At 44.0% G+C, this 22844-nt stretch overlaps 1 protein-coding gene across 1 annotated transcript in view; it reads right to left on the bottom strand.

The window, feature by feature from the left end:
• Positions 1-22844, bottom strand: part of GRM5 (glutamate metabotropic receptor 5) — a 418371-nt gene that overhangs the window by 152866 nt on the left and 242661 nt on the right. The window contains exon 4 of the mRNA XM_086936081.1: positions 1048-1174. Within this exon, the coding sequence (XP_086792207.1) occupies positions 1048-1174 (127 nt within the window). The remainder of the gene's footprint in view (positions 1-1047; positions 1175-22844) is intronic.

Here is a 22844-nt window from a genome sequence, read left to right on the forward strand (position 1 = left end):
TTAAGAATTCGCAAATTACCACCAAGTTGTAGTTGATGGTAATTTGCGAAGTCTTTAAAAAATGCACAATTTAGCATTTTTGATGGTGGCATGTGACGCACACACATGCCCATAGGGCATGTATGTGCGCCATATGCATACATATGTTCATTTCAGGGGTGCAGCAGGGTGTCTTTTAGACACCCCTGCACCCTTGAAATAATTCTCAAATTGCGATTAGCAAATTGCGAATTCGCAATTTGAGAATTACTTCACTATCGTTCCTATGGGCCTCCTGGCCCATAGGAATGCATCGGAAATTATTCCTTATTTGCGAATTCACAAAATGTGAATTTGCAAATAACGAAGATTAAGGAATCGCAAAAAAATTGCGATTTTGTTCATACATTCCATTTTGCGAATTCTAAATAGAGATTCCTTAAAAATCGCTATTTAGGAATCGCAAAATGGAATCTTGATACATCTGCCCCATAAAAACGACTAAAGTTGATTTGAAGATGATAACCTTTCTTTCATAAACAATTAATGAAGGCGGTGCTTTGCAGTGTGTGCCCCAATCTTCTGTTGATATATACTGAAAACTGGGTAGATCTTGGCAGGATTCTACACCCTTTCATGCTCATTTGTTCCAGGTCCATATATTGTTTGCGACAGAATTAAATGTTGATGTGGCCCGATATATCCAAATATTGAAGTGTCTATTGCATCATCTCTAACAGAGTAGATTGCGGATCCTAACTTGTCTTTCTAGAAATGGATTGAAAACTTTAATCAACACCCTGAACCACAGCCCTTTTCAAAGGCCTGTTTCTATGCTGCCTTTGAGCTCGTATTACAGTCGCATATTTAAGTAGTCGAAGGGAAAGATCAATAGATATTGAAAAGTCTCTGCAGAAACCCCACACACTGCTGCTGGTGAAAATATGCGCTCATTGATTTCTTGGTGGCTGTTCAATAAGTGGCAATAACACATTTTTTTCAGCATCTCTCACAGAGGTGTGTACAGATCTTAACCTGCTTGTATTTATAGTGTAGAAACACATTTACCTGTGAGGTCGTGTCTTGGCCAGGACCCAAGATTGCATGCCTGACACGTGTACTCGTCAAATACAATTTCGTTCTCCTTGCAAGGCGTGCATGTCCAACAGCAGCTGACTTCACCTTTGCGGATCACCTAGAAATGTAAAAGAACGAGCTTTGATTGGAAATCAGTTTGCAGAATATTCCTACAACGACGCAGCATAAATAGAGCAAAAGTAGTTTAGCAATTGTTTGACAAAGGTGAGATGCGGGCTTTCTTGGGTGAAAGGCTGCTAAACCAGGCTTATCATGTATAAACAATTGGATCACATTTGGTAAACAAACGGAGTCAAATTGAATCAAATCAGGCTGCACATGTGAGGAAGGCAAAATGACTCTTGAGTGAGGGCAGCTGTGTTTTTGTGTCAATCCTCCAGATTCGCAAACAGATCTTGCCATCGATGGGGTAGTCAGGCAGGCACTGAGCTCACATTAAGCATCATGCATAACCAAACTTAGGGGCTCATTAGGATTGCGGACGGACTTGAGTGTGAGTCCGTACGCGACCCAAGAGTAGGAGGGACCGTCCGCATGGGCAGCGGCGTTCCCTCCGTGCAAATTAGGATGTGACCGCCAGGGTGGCGGTCACATCCTTTATCTTTAACAATGTGGCGGGTGCAGCTTCAAGCTTCACCCGCCGCAATGTTAAAAATGCAAACATTGCATTTGTATGCAGAAAGCGGCAGCACCGTGCGGTGCCTGCCGATTTCTGCATACAAATGCAGGGGGTACCATGGGTACCCCCCACGTGCACCCTCCACCCCCCCTTCACCCAGGGGTCCCGCAACGGCCCCCGAAGTCAATTTCCGTATGTTTTTCCACGGCGGAAAAGCTGCCGTAAAAAAGCATCTCTTTTACTCTATCCTAATATGGCTGGCGGTGTCTGATAGACACCGCCAGCCATGTTACAGCTTTTCTGCCGCGGTTGTAAGTCAACCGCGGCGGAAAAGTGGCGGACTGAAACTAGGACCCACCAGCCATCCTAATGTGGTGGTGGGTCTTTGGTGGGTCTGCAGAGGATTTTCCGTATCCTCCGGGCCGGCGGTGGCTTCCGCCGGCCCGGAGGATGAGGAAAATCCTCCATCCTCATCAGCCCCTTAGGCTGCTCTTAACAAATTTGGCTCACATCCTCCCCTCTCCCACCTCAAGTGCTGGTGATGAGGCCTTCTTGTTGTCAACAGTCTCCTGCCACCATACCAACATCACAGTAGGAAGCATCATTGGCCAGTAAGGACCTTGATGGGCTCGTACCTATGAATGCTCAGCTGTACCTGGCCACCCCCAAATTAGCTGTAGGAATGTATTTGAATACTACTGGAATAGAAGTGACCGAAAAGAAGTCAGGGGGCATTTCTCGCCCCTGCCTCCACTGCATCTTCCACTGCTGTTGCGATGACCTAGGCCAGAATTGCCTCAGTGTAACAGGAGTGTGGAAGGCACACATTCCACTGAATTTTTCATTGCATTCGGGGTGCACTTGTCAGATGCCTCGGAAGCACACTGCCATGCCATCTGACCTTAAAGTCAGCAAAAAGTCAAGATATGTGCACAAAATAGATTGCTCACGCCCGCAAATTCTCTATGAACATGTGTGTGTGACAAAATGTGACATTTTCCCCAATCGCGCATTGCTCAAATAGCGTTTGTGGGCCAATTTATGAGTTCTATGTTGCAGGGTTGCAAAAAATACCAGGTCTCGAATCACCAATTCTAGCCAGTAATTGTACCCCTGCACCATCCAATTATGAGTTTTTCCACAGAGCGGGAAATAACCACGCAACAATTCATGGTTCTGGTCGGGAGTTTATACAAAAGCAAATCTTAACCAGACATGAGTTTCTGCAAAACCTAATCTCAGCCAGATATGAGTTCCTGCATGGTGACTTTTCAAAGAGAACTAAAATAGACATATCCACGTTAATCAGGCAATTACCAACCACCTATTTTCTACAGACCCGGATAAATGTGCATTTCACATACATGTGTAATAGGTTTTTTCCCAAGTGGAATTATGAACTCCAGGCGTTTTTATTGGTAATTGAAAAAGGGTATAATTGCATGCATGTAAATATTATTCATGACTAGATTCACTTCATATTACACGTTCGCAATGAGAATCACAAAGTGAGGCTTGCTTTCATGGCAAGAGTCATAAATAAGAGGGCTGAAATTTGCATATGCAAAGTGATGTGAATTTATTACTGTTTTCAGTTCTGTGTCAGGTAACATACAGACAATTTAAAGTGAATAACTAAGGGGCATATTACCAACAACTAGCGATAATTTTTGTCTCTAACTTGTTTAGAGACAAAAGTTATCGCCGCACATCGGCGATTTTTATCGCAGATAAACCTTGCTATTAACAAGGTTTATCGCAAATGCGATAAAAAACGGCCGAAATGCATGAATATCGCTGAAAAGTCAGCGATATTCATGCATTATCGAGCAAATGCTCTTAGCCATGTTATCCACCTACCATTGGATAACATGGCTAAGAACTGCTCAGGGCAGGTGTTAGCTTTTGGAGATATTCCCGCTTAGCGCGAATATCTCCAAAAGTTGGTAATAGGAGATAGCGATGTTAGCGACTGTTTTCAGTCTCTAACATCTTGGCACGCCCACTTTGCATCTCATTAGTGATAAATATCACTGACATGCAAAGTGGGGCCCAAGATGGTCGCTATCTCCTACTAGCTGTCGCTAACTGGTGTTAGCGACAGCTTGGTAATAGGGAGATAATTTTATCTCCGCTTTCTTGGCTTTTAAAGCCAAAAAAGCGGAGATAAACCCCCTTGATAATATGCCCCTGTGTTCTTTAAAGTCTGTGGGCCTCATTTATAAAAAGTGACGCATCACTGCGTGAAAACAGCGATGCGTTACTTTTCACTGCGCCCTCCTTGCGACACCAATGATGCGTCATATTTACAGTATGACGCATCATGGCGCAAGGAGTTGCAGATACGTCAGTATTTCTGACGTATCTGTATGGCGCAAATATTACGCATTGCTGGAGTGTGTCACAAAAGTGAAGCGACTCCAGCATTGTGTCCTTTCAAATGGGGCGAGCCCCATGTGAAAGGGCCTGCGTCAGTCTTACGCCTGCTGTGAGGCAGGCGTAGGAAATTGACGCATTTGTGTCCTAGAAGTGGTGCAGTGAAATCTTATAGATTTCACTGCGTCACTTCTTTGACCCTTTCTTGCGTCTGAACGCCCCCACCTGCATACATTATACCTGGCGTAGGTATAATATAGCGCAGGGGTTTACAAAGTGACGCATCTATCTAGATGCGTCACTTTGTAAATATGGTGCAACAAGGCACATTTTTTACGCTGCTGGTGCGTCACAAAAAGTGACGCACCAGTGGCGTAAAAGTGACGCACGGCCTCATAAATGAGGCCCTAAGAATGTCCGAAATTTCAGTGTGTGAAAAATGTCCTTTTTATTACAAATTCTGCAACATGCATAAACAGGTCACTATTTTTCTTAAAGGCTCAAACTCTGTATGGTGGGAAACATAATGTATCAAAAAGTCTCCAGATCTGGCTTAATTTTGCTCAGAAAGTTGAAAGTCACTAGAAAATCTCAAACTAAAATCAACATTGTTTTACGTTAGTTAAAAATGAACTTCTCAAATGAAATGAAAATGAAATGTATAAAGCACTCTACTACCCTAGGGTATCTAGGCGTTGCTGCTCACTAAAAAGAGAAAGAAAACATAGTAAACAGAGGATTCATATATGCTAGGAGAGAGCCATCCATTCAAAGGTCGAGTATTGAGGGCGTAATGGAAGGAAAGTACATTTGACATTATTTTTGAGGTGCTGCGGGAAGGAGTTCCACAGTTTACCCATGCAGGCAATTAGGCTTCTGCCTCCCCAGTTGGCTCTCCTGACTTTGGGAATTACAAGATTAGATGCAGTAGAGGAGCTCAGAGATCTACAAGAATGATAATGTTGAAAGCGCTCCTTTAAGTAATCTGGGGGCATATTATCAAGGGGGTTTATCTCCGCTTTTTTGGCTTTAAAGGCCAAGAAAGCGGAGATAAAATTATCTCCCTATTACCAAGCTGTCGCTAACACCAGTAAGTGACAGCTAATAGGAGATAGCGACCATCTTGGGCCCCGCTTTGTATGTCAGTGATATTTACCACTAATGACATGCAAAGTGGGCGCGCCAAGATGTTAGCGACTGGAAACAGTCCCTAACATCGCTATCTCCTATTACCAACTTTTGGAGATATTCGCGCTAAGCGCGAATATCTCCAAAAGCTAACTCCTCCCCTGAGCAGTTCTTAGCCATGTTATCCAATGGGAGGTGGATAACATGGCTAAGAGCATTTGCTCGATAATGCATGAATATCGCTGACTTTTCAGCGATATTCATGCATTGCCGCCGTTTTTTATCGCATTTGCGATAAACCTTGCTAATAGCAAGGTTTATCTGCGATAAAAATCGCCGATGTGCGGCGATAATTTTTGTCTCTAAACAAGTTAGAGACAACAATTATCGCTAGTTGTTGGTAATATGCCCACAGGTCCTGAGTCATGCAGTGCGTTAAAAGCAATACAGAGGGCTCTAACTTCAAGCCTTCTCTTGATAGGCAGCAAGTGTAAATATGGAAGAACATGCAATACTGAATGGTGCTTAGAAATGGCCAGAGCAGCCGGGGTGAGGGGATGGGGGTGGGGGTGGGGAGGGGTGTAATTGCACTCTGTAAGATCTGTTGCTTATATAAAAATCTTTTCCGAATATTGGTAAAGAGACCACTGCAGTATTCAGTTTTTAACAAAATGAGTGCAGAGATCACAGCCTTCTGCAATTTGGGGGAATGTGGGGGAAAAGGTTTCTGAGGATTGTAAACAAATAAAAGCCAGAAGATGTGATGGAGTTAACATGGCCTTCAAAAGGCAGTTTGTTGTCAAAGGAAAGCCCAAGATTTTTTACTTTAGGAGCTTGAGTAGGTAGTTCCTTTATTTTCTGCGCCCCCCATTTGGGTGTCCAAAAGAATGTATTTGAACCAAATAGCAGAAACTCTGATTTTCCTGAGTTCAACAGTTTCTGAACATGCACTTCCCAATCTGGATCACACAATCGTGGAATCTTGAGGTCCTATCATCAAGATTACTGGCTACTAACATCACAATTTGGGTGTTGTCTGCATAGGACAGTAGTGCAAAAACAAAAGATGTTATTAGTTTTGCCAGGGAAGTCACACACAGATTAAAAAGGGTTGGGTTCAATGATGATCCCTGAGGGACACTCACACAGTCTGTGTAGGTGCAACCCCAATTGATCACAGTATTTACTCCAGTGCAGGAAGTACACTTGGGGAGCACGACCCAACTTTCATCAAGTTTCCTTAAAAGGCAGTAGTGCGTAGTCACATCAAAGGATCCCTGAGGGACCCCACAAGGCAAGGAGAAGGAGGGAGATTTAAACCTGTTGAGCTCAACAAACTGTTCTCTATTTGAGAGAAAAGATTTAAGGAGCTTAGGAGCCTTGCCTCTAATGCTGAGGGCAAAAACGCGATCCATACTGAGGCCATGATTAACAGTATTGAATGCTGCAGAGAGATCTAATAAAATCAAAAAAGCATTACCCCCATTGTCCAAGATTTGCCTAATGTCCTTGGAGGCTGTAATTAAAGCTGGGTAGCGGCTGGGTTGGCTTCTGAGTGCCATCAAGAAGTGCATTGTTGGTAAGAAATATTGATAGCTCATGACTAATAGCTTTTTCAATGATCTTAAAAGGAAAGCATAGTTTAGATATTGGCCTATAACAGTTGGTGTGATTGATGTCTAGATTAGCTTTTTCCATTCCTTCGGAAAAAAGCCCAAAATGAACATCTTGTTAAAGATGTCCGTGAGATGCTTAGAAATAACAGCTATAGTCCAAAGAATGGTTCAAGTACACACTAGGAATAAGGACAAAAACTGGAAAATAAACTAAAGAGAAGACCTCATAAAAAAGGAAATAAAAAATGCTACCCGACTATTAAAACAACCATACCCATATACAAAACTTTTTACTTAATTTTCTTCTCGGTGTCAGCTTCAGGAATAACAGCTGATGCTAGCTGAAGAATGCGTGATTGACTGCCTTATTTTTAGGATCTGGAACTTTACTTAATTCTTGCACTGCAGCAAAGAGTTATTTTGAAACATTTAGAGAGGATTTAATTTTCAGATTATAGTACCTGGATTTAGCTGTATAAACCAGCTTTTTATAGGTCGCCTAGGCCTGTTTTATAAGAAGGCTTGTCTCTAGCCAAGCATAGAAAGTCAATCTGTGCGGTGGTTGAATGGGATAATCATGTCTATGTTTTCTGCATTCAGAAGCATTGCATGCATCTTAAAAAAGATTGGCGGTGTTCTGTATTTTACAGACAGGTGAAATAAGAAACATAAGTGTTGTTTCCTTTTGAGAAGTCTGCATAAGCATTAACCAATCTATTGGTCAATCTCTAAATCTCTAGGTGTGTAAAAAACATGTAAAATATATTTGCTGTCATTTAATATGTATATGTATGTGAATATAGATATATGTATGTATATATATATATATATTCACACTCCTCGGTTGCTCCAAAAGGTTGCGGTCGGCCCCGCGGGAAGTGGCGTGGGCGCCGGTAGAGCCCGCCGGTAAATTCAAATATCAATCACCTCGTGACAAATTGTACCACGCTCTCAGGCACTCAATAAACGTCCAACATCAGCAGGTTCCAAGGGTGTTTAATGATATATATATATACACACGCACATATATATATATATATATATATATATATATATATATATATATATATATATCCCTCTATATGTATATGTTGCCTTAGTGTGATATGTAAACAATGTTCTTTATGTTACATTATTCTCTATAATTTTATTAATTAACAATCATTTGATTACTAAGTAAGTATCTAAATAACTGAAGTCACAGTGTATTCAATTTATATATACAGTTGGTTCAGCTGGTGTCATTCGTATACAATGAATTCCAAAGAGAGATTCTGAATAGCAAACCTTCCAAACTCATTGTTTGATTTTAGGCAAATTGCTAGAGACAGTTGATCTTGGGGTTATATCTCTGGAACTTCATCAATTAACCTCATATGGACACCTAGTCAATAGTTCATTTCTTCAAGTTTGTTGCTGGAGTCAGAATGTATTTGTTTCCTTTTTCATGCAATGGTAGGTTCCATTTAACAAAATTAATCTCATTGAACAAAATAGTTTACCTTTTTTACTTTTCTTCTTTCTTTTAACTGTCCGCAACTCATCCTTCGTTTTATCTTGAGCCTTTATCTCTATCTTGATTTCTTCATTGTGTTTTTATTTTCTGGTTCATTTTCTCTATTATGCCAAATTTCATCCTCACTTTTTTTACTTTAAATTAATTTTTTCTTGCATGCATCTTTGTCCCTTATTTGTTTCTATATATTTTATATGATATTTATGAACAACAAAGCAAATCTCTCACGTTTAGATAATAATAATTTGTTATGCAGATGCGACCTCAAATTCCATTAAGGCCAACTCAGCCGTGTGCCTTTCTGAGTTAGATGAATTAGAGATCTATTTCTTGGGTAATAGGAATAGTGTTATTTAGAGTAGAACACTTTGCTATGAGGCACTACATAAGTAACACAAATAATGATTTTCTCTGTTTATTTAAAGCAATGGTGGTGGTTATGGTTGTGTTCGCACATGGTGCCGACTACGATCATGCTCACCTCAGACTGCCTTGGTGCATTGATATTCTTCAACTATGAAGATATTTTATGGTGTAGCCATTCCAGCACTTGCAAAGCCTTGGAGAGTTTGCTAATGATTTGACTGCGGCTGTAATTTCAGAAAAGTCCCTCTCAACTGAAAATGTTGCACTCTACATGTCGGTGGTACGTGTTCCAGTAACACACAACTAAAATTTGTTTTGAGTTTTTCTGCTGATTTGTTTGTAATGAAAAAAAACATGCAAGGTTTTCTGATGGGGAGGTTGAAGTCGCATTGTCATATATGTATGTAAGCAGAATAAAACCCCAAAAACCAGCAGGAAGCAGATGCAATGGCAGAAGTTGACTAACCTGATTTATTGTCAGGATTGTGGGCGTGATTTAGAGTTCGGTGAATGGGTTACTCTATCACAAATGTGGCAGATGTTCTATCTGCTGAATTACAAATGCAGTATATCCAATTATGTTTGTAATATGGCAGGCAGGATATCTATCACATTTGCAAACTCTAAATCAGGTCCTTACTATTTAACAATCATTTCATCAAGCTCAATCCATATCAAACATTGTCTTCTTCTTCGCCTTTATCTGAATATGGTTCTTGATTTGGCCAGCGTTCCAAGTGGAAAGGCAGATCAGATGTGCAGTCAAAATGCGGAACGTAAACACTGAATGCCCTCAGATAGCAGTAATGCATGCAGGTCTTGGTAATTTTCAAAATCTTTACTATAATACCTTATTTTTTAATGCAGTACATACAACTGAATTCTGTTTGTGCATCTTCAAGATGGATGCCCTTTCTGTTGCAGGCCCATGCTTTATCGTGGATTTGTTTGCTTTTAGAAGATGTGTATCTGCACGGGGTTCAGTTGCTTGGCCGTTTGGGTTGAGGAACATCATCCCCCATTGTGTCACTCTAGTCCTTCCAAAATATCCTTGTAATATGCCAATATTCATCCCAAAAGACTCCAGAACACAGGCCCTAAATCATATGTATGTCTTTTTACCTTTTATGCACGGAAAGTAGCTATGTAAGTGTTGTGTGATGCACAGTGGAAAACCTATTATTGTTCTTATGATTGTAGAAAGCAAGGCACTATACTGAATAGTAAAGATAGCAGCTCTCCCTCTTGGCCCTATTCACGAAGGTAAAGTTTACAAGCAAATGTAACTTTACAATACCTGCCAAAAATTCCCGGCAGGTACATGATAATCTATGGTGGCAGCGGGATCTTCAGCTGGAAATTCCCAGAAGGGATGGTAAATGGATGTTTCAATGCATAGCTTACCTTGAAACTTTGGGAACATTTACAAACATGGAAGTTTGTCAGCATTCCCAAACTACAATCTGACACATTTCCTGCCTACACTTAAAGCTTTACTTCAGCCCAGGGATGGGGCAGCTCTCATTCTATTGTGGGACAGAGACTGATCACACCCCATTTGGTGGGGGTGCAGAGGAAGGGTTTCCTCCACAAAGAAAAAAACTAAAAATGCATTTGCACAAAGGAATCCATTCCCCTGAGTTATTTGCCAAAGAGAACTATGTGCACAGGAAAGGAACAAAACTAGGATGTTTCTAATAACATTTTATAAATTCTAAAAAGTAGTAAATCTGCACATGCGTGTAGGAGTAAATCTGCGAGATTCACTACTTTCCTCTATGAATAGAACCCTCTGTCTGCAATAGAACATCTAAACATGTGTACCAACGTAGACATCAATGGGCTTGCAACAACCTAGCGTTGGCCTCGTGGGTTTCAAACAGCCGCGGCCCGTGAAGGGAGTGAAGGGAGTTGCGGTGGGGCAGACAGGCGGGGGCGGGGGAGGGGCAGGGTGGGGGTGATAAACGAATTTCGTTCCGTGCCCTGCATCGCAAAATGCGATGCAGGGCGTGCTACGAAATTCGTTTTATTAATTTAATTGTTTACTTACCTGCAATCATCCATATTCCGGTGTTTATCACCCCCCCGCCTGTCTGCCCCGCCGCAACTCCCTTCACGGGCCGCGGCTGAAAGTGGTGTTTATTAGCTTTTCTTTGTGTCATTTTCGCTGCAAGTATTGCTTTCTTGCCACATTACAGATGAGCCACAGAAGCAGCAAGCCTCCAGGGAGCAGATTGTATAACACTGTTTCTGGATTAACTCTGCTGTGTTATGTCTTAGTCTCCCTACACGAGTACCCACGTTTTTAAAGTAAGTGAGTACACAGTTTCCATGGTTTAGTTATATGTCACATTCTATAGGCTACTTATTTTTCTCTAATGAGATGCTAAATTATCTCCAGAGGTTTAGCTATGATAATGTTTCGAGGACATGTTGGTGATGGGCTTATGCCTTTTCACATACTTTCTATTTGCTCTTTCTGAAAGGGTGAACCTATAGTTATCTATGCTTTGTTTACAGCTGTTTTTCTTCCACACATTTTCTTGGGATGACGCTGATGAATTTGGCAAGCTCATTTTGTTTGTGTGCACTTTCAGTAGTAGACAGGTTCAATCAATACCCTGTTTGTGATGGACTGTCTTAGCGGTATCTATTTCCAGTTCAATAGCAAGCTTCAAAGTGTAGGAGCTCTTGCATTATCAATGTCCACGGATGACATCACTAACAGATAGATTCATGAACCATTTTTGCGGGCGCAAACGGTGCCAATCGCAGAAATCGGCCGTTTGCGCCCGCGAAAATGGCATTTGAAATTCATCATTGGGTCATGTACACGCAATTTGCAAAATCGCAAAAAATATGCGATTTTTCAAATTGCGATCGCATTTAAGGAATCTCAATTTGAGATTCCTTAAATGCTATTCATGACCCAATGAAAAATTGCGAATTCGCTATTTTTTGCCGCTATTTACCACGAAGTCAGACTTCGTGGTAAATAGCGAAAACAGAGAAAAAAGCACTTTTTTGCATTTTTCTCAGTTGTATGTTACACACACACATGTCCTTTGGACATGTGTGTGCGCAACATAAGTCAAAATTTACATTTCAGGGGTGCTACAGGGTGTCCTGTGGACACCCCTAGCACCCTTGAAATCGCATCCTTATTTGCGATTAGCAAATTGCGAATCGCAAATAAGGAATAACTCCCCATTCATTCCTATGGGCCTAAAGGCCCATAGGAATGAATGGGAAGTTATTCCTTATTTGCGATTCGCAATTTGCTAATCGCAAATAAGGAATGTGTAGGAATCGCAATTTTTTTGCGATTCCTACATGAATCCCGTTTTGCGAGTCTGTAATAGCGATTCCTTATGAATCGCTATTAGAGACTCGCAAAACGGGTCTTTGATGAATCTACCTGAATGAGTGTGAGCACTGCAGATTCATTTTCAGTTACTTGGGACTGCAGATTGATAAATACGTTTTTCTGTCAGTGGTGATTCTCCTCTTTTTTATTCTCTGACTGTTCTATTTCCTACGTTTCAAATGCTTGTATTAAGTAAACTGAACAGTCCTGAACTATGAGGCTGATTACGATGGCAGACGGACTCCAATTCGTCCGTCATCGTCTCGGTGAGTCCCTATGTTCTTGTATATGTCATGGCACGTTACACTTTGATCTACATACTTTCTTCTGCTTCTGTAATGCTGCCCTGTCTGTAGCCGTTTGATGTTTTTGTGGAGAGGTGGAGTTCTTTCCACTTGCGGCTATGGTAGAGCTTCTACTGTTTTTAAGTTCTTAAACTTCATGGTTATTCAGAGACGATGAAAAAGCCAATTCCTTGGAATGACTCTAGGCACTGGGCTTTAGGTCATCCTCTCTTTTGTGTATTCAGTATCTTTTGTAAGTTATGAGATCATTATTTTGGGTTTCCCATATAATCTAGTCTAAGACAATTTAGGTCCTTTTTTTTCTTCTAGTTGGACTGCTTCAGATGCAATCCTTGACTGCTCAATGGGGTCCTAGGGGGGGCGGCCGACCGAAGGGAGGCCTGTCCCGCCCGGGGGAATTTGGGGCCGGGGAAGAAGGGGGGGGTAGAGACGGCGCCACCCGGGGACGGTTTGGGCGTTTTGGTAGCTTTTGGGCTGGGGGGCGGGGCCTGGTTGGGCTTCTTTTGGGCTGGGCGGTGGTTTCCCGCCCGGCTACGCGGCAGAGACACCATTGTTAGTGAGGTGTCTCGGCCGCCGGGCGGGGGTTTTGGTGTGTGAAAAATGTATTTATTTTTTTTTTTTTTTGGACAATTGGACGTTGGTTGTGAAAACTCACCCGGGGTATCAAGAAAATGGATGGCCTGCGCAGGATGGACATTACGGACAATTGCTTCGTGGGCGTTGGTTGTGGGGGCAGAGGGACTGTGCAGACTTGGGCGATACCAGGGTTTCCCGGCAGGCTGGACACTTCGTGAGCAGGGACGGGCGGAAGGTGTGCTGGACGCTTCGCAGGAGGACGGCGGAGCTCGGGTGAGCAGCATGCGGCTCCACACGGCCGAGCGGATGGGCCTGTTCTGCCTGGTGCGGGCGGTCAGGCTCCCACGTGGGACTAGGTGAGTCCCGCTGCCCCTACCCGAGGGGTTCATACGGCCCCGGGGTTTTATATTTTGGGGCAATGGTGAAAAGACTGATGTGCTCCTTGGAGGGCGAAAGTTATAGTCTCTTCGCAGAAGGTAGCGAGTTGTGGTGACAATTACTTGTGTACAAGAGGTGGGTGGTTGGGTGTGTGGACGGAGGTGGAGGGGTTTTTGTGGGCTCCCGCGTTACGTGCACGAGTGAGCATAATTGTTCAAGGGAAGGTACATTTGTGTTATAGCGCTTTAGGTGTATAATTGTTCGAGGGAAGGTACATTTGTGTTTATAGCGCATTAGGTGCTTCTGGGGGTTGAAATGTTTCGTAGTGCACGCTGGGGGTATGGACGTGAAGGGTATTCCTCGTGGCGCGAGCTAGCTCAACGTGAAGGATGTCCACGAGGCTGTAATTTGGGGGGTGGGGGGGCGGGAAGAGACGGGGGGGCGCTCCGGTGCCTGTGGGCACTGAATTCCGGGCGGCACTGTACTTCGTTAAAGGGGAGTCTTGTGGGAGGGGGAACAAATAGGTACTTGCTATCATTTGGAGCTGCACACGGTGGCAGTGTTCGGAGCATAGGAAACTGTGAGAGGAGCACCCGGTCCGGCTTGGGGGGTGTGTACTGGGACTTCGGGAAATTGCAAAGTGTTTGCAACCTTTCCAAACAGGATTGACTTCGTCGCAACTTGGCAATATTGGTTTCACCACATCCTTTCGAAACTTGTGACTAGTGCATGAGTTACCATCCTCCGGCAAACCGAATAATTATTTCTTCTATTTAGTTGCTCTTAAGATGGATGAGTCCCCTTTTGGTTGTTGTACTGGGCAGCAGGCACCGGCTCCCTGGGGCTTGCTGTAAGCAAAACCAATGACCGACGGAGCTTCAGTGGAGTAACAAGGAAGTGAACAGGGAAAACACTCAGGCTGTTTATTTGAATACAGCGTTTGTCTTGGAATATCCGCCCACTGTGTACTTCGGCATATTTCACGTTAAAAGAGCGTTTTGAGAAATCGCTATGTACAGGTGGGTCTGGTTAGAGGTGTTTTAAATGTTCTGACCGTTTGTAGGTCAGTTACACTGGCTGTACCCAGTCCGACCGTTGGTGTGCACAGGTCATGTTTCACGTGCCCTACCCATGCCCATGAGGTAGTTCTAAACCCGGATGAGGGTAAATTGTGTGTCTGGGAGACTGTTCAAGTCGTGCCTTCGCGCGTGCCATGATCTGCTGTAGGGTGCAGTGAGTACCCTACAAAGCACCCTGGGAATTCACTCGTGTTTGCTTTTGCGCATGATAGTGATGCAGAACAATTCTATGTACCACAACCTGACAATTTTGTTGTATCTTCAATCATAGGTATATTACTACCCGCTACTAATGAAGGTATGAAGCCACGTGGCTGTTACGATTACGAGTGTATGCCGGTGCATGTCCTCATGGTAGGGAGCTATCCAGATTGGACGGAGGGTACTGCGCTCAACCATATGGGTACAAAACCATGTTGGCATTAGACTGTGGAGGTATAAAACGTTCATTTCAGGAACATCCCACACAATTTCAATTTTAACGTACCCTAGGTACCCACCTGTTAAGGTACTAGCTTGGGCTCCGCCCAAGGTGTTTTACCCACCTGTTACAGAACTATCATTTGGCTCCACCCAAGGTGTGTTTTGTGTATTTGGATCCCTGCAATTATCTAGTTAGTTTTTATGCTGAACCCCCTCAAAAGGTTAAGTCCATCCAGGTGGTCTCTACTGACAAGGATGGGAGAAGGAAGCCATTGGTGAAGCGTGGCCTTGTCTATCATCTTTTGAAACATATGCTATGATTTCAGAGCAATTTGTTTGACTGTCGTTTGCATCTTGTTTGAGGTATGTCCAAGATTCCTACTGAACTGTCTATTTATCACGTACTTTAGAGCATGTTCCGCAATAGTTTGGAATATAGCATAAATATCATTAAAAATCACACAAATTGTTTTACGTGGGGCGTTATTTCTAGAATGCGATGCTAATTTTATGCCATTTTTGCCCAAAACAAATGGTGAATTTTACGAAAAACTAAAATGAATTAAATACAAATCATTTTACAATTATTGTTATACCACGTTTTCTCTATTGGCTAACTTATAAACCATGGACTCTTGATGAAGCAATACAAGTCTTTGATTATGTCGGTTGAGTTTGGGTAGCCATGCCATAACTGTATCAGTGAGATCCCGGAAACTTATATTTAGTGTTATTCAATTATTTAGCTAAAATATACTTTTGTTACAACCTTATTTTAATTTTGGTATTAAAAGGGATCTTGACTTCAGACATGTAATTTACCTCATGAGGGTTCATTTCTAATTATTTGTCACATGTTCAAATTTGTGACTTCAGGCTGGTTATCACATTGGGCCATCAACTCTTTTATGGAGGCCTGACGTTTGCTAACACTCTGGCACAGTAATATCAATGAGAATTTTTCCATGCTTTTGTTTCAGTGATGATATTGCTCCAAGGTCAACAATATTCACCAAAAATTGAAAGCCTATCAGCATTCATCCCTATTTCCCTTCTAATTGACATACTAAATCAGCGGCGGGCATTCCATTAGAGCGTAGGGGCGCCAGCCCCCACCACCCGCAAATAAGGTGATATTGAAATGGGTTTTAAGTCAATTTTATTATTGTTCTATTGTAATCCCCTGGACCCGCCATATAACTCTGGGGAGTCTTAGGGTCCATCCAACGTACTTTGAGGTGTCGGCCTAGGGTAGGTTGGGGGGGGCTCGAGCGGGCGGTACAGGCGTAAAGCGTGACCAGGGGCAGAGCCTCGGTTGGGCCGCGGGCGTTTCGAGTCGGTGAGGGTGAGAGGTAGGTTCTTAGCAGTGGGCTTTTTCCTGGCGGACAGGCTGTGGGGGTGACACACTGTGCGGAGGACTTCTTCCTGGGCGCCAGAGAGGAGGCACGGTCCCCTGTCGGTGTGGTCATTCTCCGTAGTGAGCTCGACTCCGTGGCAGGGAGCACGCCCGCCGGAGGACAGGGTCGTTTCAAGTCATGTGTGGGTGAGAGGTAGGTTCTTTGCAGTGGGCTTTTTCCTGGCGGACTGGCTCTGGGGGTGACGCACGGTGTGGAGGACTTTTTCCTGGGCGCCAGAGAGGAGGCACGGTCCCATGTCGGTGTGGTCATTCTCCGTAGTGAGCTCGAATCCGTGGCAGGGAGCACGCCCGCCGGAGGACAGGGTCGTTTCAAGTCGTGTGTGGGTGAGAGGTAGGTTCTTTGCAGTGGGTTTTTTCCTGGCGGACTGGCTCTGGGGGTGACGCACGATGTGGAGGACTTTTTCCTGGGCGCTAGAGAGGAGGCACGGTCCCATGTCGGTGTGGTCATTCTCCTTGGTGAGCTCGACTCCGTGGCCAGGAAGCACGCCCGCCGGAGGACAGGGTGGTCGCGACACCCAGTTGGGTATGCCGCGGATCGGTGCCGCTGACATGTCGGGGCTGCAGGGTTTGGTGGGTGACAGGGGGGGGAATTGGGGGCACTGCGGCAGGGGTTTCTTCCTGGCGGACGGGCTCAGGTGTGGGACACGCATCCGGAGGGCTTCTCTCTGGTGGGACGGCTGGCTTCAGCGGACTGCCTGCGGGCGCTGGGCGGCTTCTCAGGCCTTATGTTGACAGGGGGGGCCCTGGGCGCCAGAGAGGGGGCACGGCCCCGGTTTTCAGTGTGGCATACCTCGTGGGGAGCCCGATTACGCGGCCAGGAAGCACGCCCCGGGGGGGGTGACGTCGGCTGAGGGCATGGCCATATACAGTTGGTGACGGAGGGCATGGCCCTACACATTGGTGACGGAGGGCATGGCCCTGTGCATTGGTGAAGGAGGGCATGGCCCTATACATTGGGTACAGTGGGCATGGCCCTATACGACGGTGGCGGAGGGCATGGCCCTATACGTTGGGGACGGAGGGCATGGCCCTATACGTTGGGGACGGAGGGCATGGCCCTATACGTTGGTGACAGAGGGCATGGCCCTGTACATTGGTGACGGAGGGCATGGCCCTATACATTGGTGACGGAGGGCATGGCCCTATACGTGGTGACGGAAGGCATGGCCCCGTACATTGGGACGGAGGGCATGGCCCTGTGATAAGGGGGTAGGACCTGCCGGCGATTCGAAGGCATGGCCCGGGCAGCACGGGGCTTAAGGGGGGTCCGCGGCACGCCATTTAGTTAGGAGGTGTTCCTTCCGACTGGGTGATGCGGCACGTCCCCGGTTAGGGGAGGGGGAGTCCTAGGGGGGGTCGAGGACCGCTAGCACGTCCCTCGAGTGGCGGTTCTTCCTAATATATGGGGGAAGAGTAGGAGAACTGTTTGGATTATCGGGGGTAGGCAAGCACAATAAAGTAGTTAGCCAGGTGGAGAGGCAAATTGACGTTATGCTAATTGTTACTGTTTGTGGATTGTGGGAATCAGTTAGGGGAGGGGGTGGGGGTGAGGCAGGAATTTACATATTTATGAGGTTTAGATTGTGTGGCACAGGCCAAGGTTGTTATTGTGTAGGATGCACCTGCTTCCAATAAAGCGGCCTTTATCACACTTACATTGAGTCTCGGGTCGGTGCTTTCTTCCCCCCCCCCCTTTTCGCCAATGGGCCCCAATGGGGTCCTGGGGGGGGCGGCCGACCGAAGGGAGGCCTGTCCTGCCCGGGGGAATTTGGGGCCGGGGAAGAGGGGGGGTAGAGACGGCGCCACCCGGGGACGGTTTGGGCGTTTTGGTAGCTTTTGGGCTGGGGGGCGGGGCCTGGTTGGGCTTCTTTTGGGCTGGGCGGTGGTTTCCCGCCCGGCTACGCGGCAGAGACACCATTGTTAGTGAGGTGTCTCGGCCGCCGGGCGGGGGTTTTGTGAAAAAATTTTCCCTCCCTCCCTCCCTGGGTCACGATCCGGGGGGGGGGGGCCAAGGGCGGGCATCGCTCCTTGCGGGGGAGCTGGGGGCAAGGGGGATTTTGGGCGACGTTTTGTTGGAGGCTGGTGCAAAAAGGGTTTTTTTTGGTTTGGGTGGGGGGGTTTTCACATGTCGCTGGAGCAGGTGTGGGGTGCATTCTGTATGTAGGGGCGGTTCTTCCTAATATATGGGAGAAGAGTAGGAGAACTGTTTGGATTATCGGGGGTAGGCAAGCACAATAAAGTAGTTAGCCAGGTGGAGAGGCAAATTGACGTTATGCTAATTGTTACTGTTTGTGGATTGTGGGAATCAGTTAGGGGAGGGGGTGGGGGTGAGGCAGGAATTTACATATTTATGAGATTGTGCAGCACAGGCCAAGGTTGTTATTGTGTAGGATGCGCCTGCTTCCAATAAAGCGGCCTTTATCACACTTACATTGAGTCTCGGGTCGGTGCTTTCTTCCCCCCCCCCCTTTTCGTCAATGGGCCCCAATATGTTTTTTCAGGTCATTCTTGAATTATCTTAGCATAGTTTGCTTTTCTGCTGATGTCGGTCTGTCGGGCATTAATTATTGTTAGAGGTTAAGTAACACTTTTATTTGTTGCTTAATTCATGCTTTCACAATACAAAATTGCTTGTGCCAATGTTAAAGCATCAATGTGAAGGAATGTGTCTATTGTTTCTGGTTTATGTGTTTTAGATTGTTCATTTTGATTCTTTTTCATTTCAAAAGAATTTTATTATTAGAAGAAAGCAAATAGATATAAACAATACATGGAAAAAGTGATACAATCAATAAAAAAGTAAGAAGCAATTAGAAATTGGAATTCAAAAATGAATCGTAACCAGGACATCAATAAACAAAAGTAGCCTGCCAAAAACTGATAAATGGATGAAGTGAAATAAAGTAAGTGGCTAGGCAAAGTCTACAATCAAAAGTATCACTATCAGCTGGTATAATCAGGGGAGGAGAGGAAAGGAAAAAAAGAAAGAAAAAAGAAAGAGAGGAAAAAGAGAAAAGATGGGAAAAGGAAAGAGGACAGAGAGGGAGAAGAAGAAAAAAGGAGAGAAGGATTTCCGCCAAACTACCTCAACAAACAAGACACCAGTCATACAGACAAATCAAATGGAAATTGTTCAATCAACCCTTTTGCTGACAAATCCATATAGTTATCCAGGGAATTCCAAACTCCACTAGAAATAGGAGGAGAAAGGTGAGCATGATCGACCGAAGTATGAGCACTTCGTAAAAAAGAAACCCAAGCCCACCAGGTGTGATAAGAAACAGCGGAAAAGGATTTCCAATCCATAAGAATTACTTTCACTGCAATAGTCAATAGGAGATCCAGCAGCTGTAAATCCATGGTATCTAAGGGAAGTGGGACTGGGGCAGCTAGTGGACCCAGAAGAATTAATGGAAAGGAAAGTTGGAACTTAATATCAAAGATGAGCATTAGGTGTTTGTGAATGAGGTCCCAAAAGGGTAGGAGGAGGGAGCATTCAAAAAACATATGCCGAAAGTCACCTGGTAGCAAGCCACAGCTCCAACATAAGTTATCCTCTTTGAGATTGAGCGAATGTAAACGAACAGGCGTCCAATGAAGGAGGTTAATGGAAAAAAATTTAGATTGCATTAACGATGGGGCGATCTTATTGCGAAGAGAAAATTTACCAATCATCTGCCAGGTGTCGGACGAAATATTGTCAGTAACACCATGATCAAAATGATGCAACCACTTATGTTGAGCAACTGTGTGAGTAGGTAATGAAATGGTTGATAAGAATCTGTAGATTTTAGAGGCTACATGACCAGATTTAGTCCATATTTGAAAGAGAGAAATCGTAGGGGAAGTAGGATGAAGATGCACCTTAGCAAGAGCTACTTTGATTTTAAGGAAAGTATAAAAGTCCAAATTAGTTAAAGAATGTTGTTGAGCTAAGGATGAGAAAGGAAGTGGCTCATTATTAGAACCATAAAGGTGTCTAACAAGCGATATCCCCTTAGTAGCCCAATAAGACATCAGAGAAGGATCAATATTAATTTTGATTTTAGAATTCCGCCAAATAGATGACCACCTGGATTTGTGCAGTGGTATCGCCACTTTCTTGTCTACCCTCCGAACCGCAGCAAGAGTATCAAGAATAATCGAGCGGGAGAATAGGATAGACAGGGTAGATGCAGTGCAAAAGGAGGCAGTCGGTAATGGAGACGCCAATTCCTGCTCTATTAACAGCCAAGAAGGAATATGAATAGGGGGAACAGAGAACCAAAGAGCACCTTGAGACGCCAAAAAGGCAGTTTGGTATTTTTCCCAATCAGGAAGATTGCAACCTCCCATATCATAAGGCTTTCGCAAGAATGTATATGCAATCCTAGCCCGTTTGTCATTCCATAGAAACTTAGAGGTCAGAACATCAATTTCGTGAAAGAAGGAGTCCGATACCTTTACTGGGAGCATAGATGATACAAAATTAATAATAGGTGTAATCATCATTTTGAGGGTCTGAAGGCGACCCCACCAGGAAATGTGTTTAGGCGACCAAGTATCCAAGAGACGTCGTACTTTAAGAATAGTCTGAGATTCATTATAGGCAATTGTAGCATAGAAGGTAGAGCAAAAATAGATACCCATATATTTTAACTGCTTAGACTGCCATTTGAAACCAGCAGAGCCCATATGCGTAGAAAAACAGTAGGCATTCAAGGGGAACATCTCAGTCTTATCCCTATTTAGGGTGTATCCTGAGACTTTCGAAAAAAGGGAAATCGTATCTGAGATCGCCGGGATAGCCAAAACAATATCATCTGAGAAAATAAGAACATCATCCGCGTAGGCCGCAGTTTTAATACAATGAGGTCCAAAAGCAAAACCTTTAATATTTGGATTTATGTCAATCAATCTGAGGAGAGGGTCAATGGATAATAGAAACAAAAGTGGAGATAATGGACATCCCTGTCTGGTACCTTGGCGTAGATTAAAAAAGGACGAAGTAGCCTCATTGACCCTTATATTAGCCTTAGGTTGAGAATATAGGGACATTACCATATTAATGAAGGAGTCACCAAGATTATGTGCACACAAGACAGCTCGAAGAAAAGGCCAAGAGACCTTGTCAAAGGCCTTTTCAGCATCAAGGGCCAAGGCCGCGGCAGGGAGAAGAGAACGTTTAGCTGCACCAAGAATATGGCAAAATGTACGTATATTATCGTGCGCAAGACGGCCTTTTACAAAGCCCGTTTGAGAGGGGTGAACCAATTTAGGAATGAAGGACTCTAATCTCTTGGCCAAGATTTTAGCAAAAATTTTAGCCTCCATGTTAAGAAGGGAGATAGGATGGAAGTTTTTGGGCTCTGAGTGATCTTTCCCCTCCTTTGGAATCACGACAATGGTAGCCTCAGCCGCCGTGCCAGAGACAGAGCCATCCTTAATAAAAGCGTCAAAGACAGATTGAAGCTTGGGAACAATCACTGGAAGAAAGGTTTTATAGAACAAAATAGGGTAACCATCAGGCCCTAGAGCTTTCCCAGAACGAGTAGCTTTAATTGCGGCAATGATTTCTTCAGGAGTTATCGGACCATTTAAAGAAGTGCTATCTTCCACGGATATCAACTTTACCGGGACAGTTTTCAAGAAGTCCTGACACTGCTCAAAAGAAGCTTGATTAGAAGGGGTATATAATTTATCGTAGAACTCACGAAAGACTTCAAGAATTTCCCCAGTCTGAAATTTTTTAGAACCAAGATGATCATTAATAGAAGAGATTTGAGAAGACTTAAAGGAGGAATCCTGAAATTTTAATGTGGCAGCGAGAATCTTCCCAGCACGATTTTTTAATAATAGTCTCTTGGATTTTTGAGCTTGAACCCCAATATGGGCTCTTTTGGTAACTATAGTATTATATTTGTACTTTAATTGCTTGATAACCTGTAGACAAGATTTATCCTTAGAGTGTCGAAAGGAAGACTCCAGAGATTTTATTTCAGCTGCTAAATCTGAAAGTTCTTTTTTAATAGTAGCATTCCTTTTCGACATACATTTAATAACCTGTCCACGGAAGGTACATTTAAACGAATCCCAAAGGACAACTGGGGAAGAGACCGAGCCTTCATTCTCAAGGAAAAAGGTTTCGATATCCGTAGAAAATTGATCCACTTGGACCTCATCATACAAAATTTCTGTATTAAGTCTCCAGGAACGAGCTCTTGATTTAGGAGCAAAGGACAACAAAGTAAAAGTAACCGCGGCATGATCAGAAATCAAGATAGGATGAATAAGCGGAGAAGAGGAAGCCGAGACTAGAGAGGAGTGAACCAATAAATAATCAATACGAGAAAAGGTAGAATGAGGTGAGGAAAAGAAGGAAAAATCACTACCAGTGAGGTTGTGAAGACGCCATACATCTTGAAGATGAATTAAGGAACACATGTTAAGCATTTGTTTATGAGATTTTGGAGGGCGAAATTGAAAAGCTGAATTCCTATCAAGCATGGGGTCCATTGGTAAGTTAAAATCTCCACCAACGATAAGATTCCCAGAATGAGGTGTGTCATTCAATTTTTTGGTAACCGTTTTCCAAAAGGACGGATCATCTTTGTTAGGGGCG

The sequence above is a fragment of the Lissotriton vulgaris genome, chromosome 8 (genome assembly GCF_964263255.1).
Source record: "Lissotriton vulgaris chromosome 8, aLisVul1.2, whole genome shotgun sequence".
Taxonomy (NCBI): domain Eukaryota; kingdom Metazoa; phylum Chordata; class Amphibia; order Caudata; family Salamandridae; genus Lissotriton; species Lissotriton vulgaris.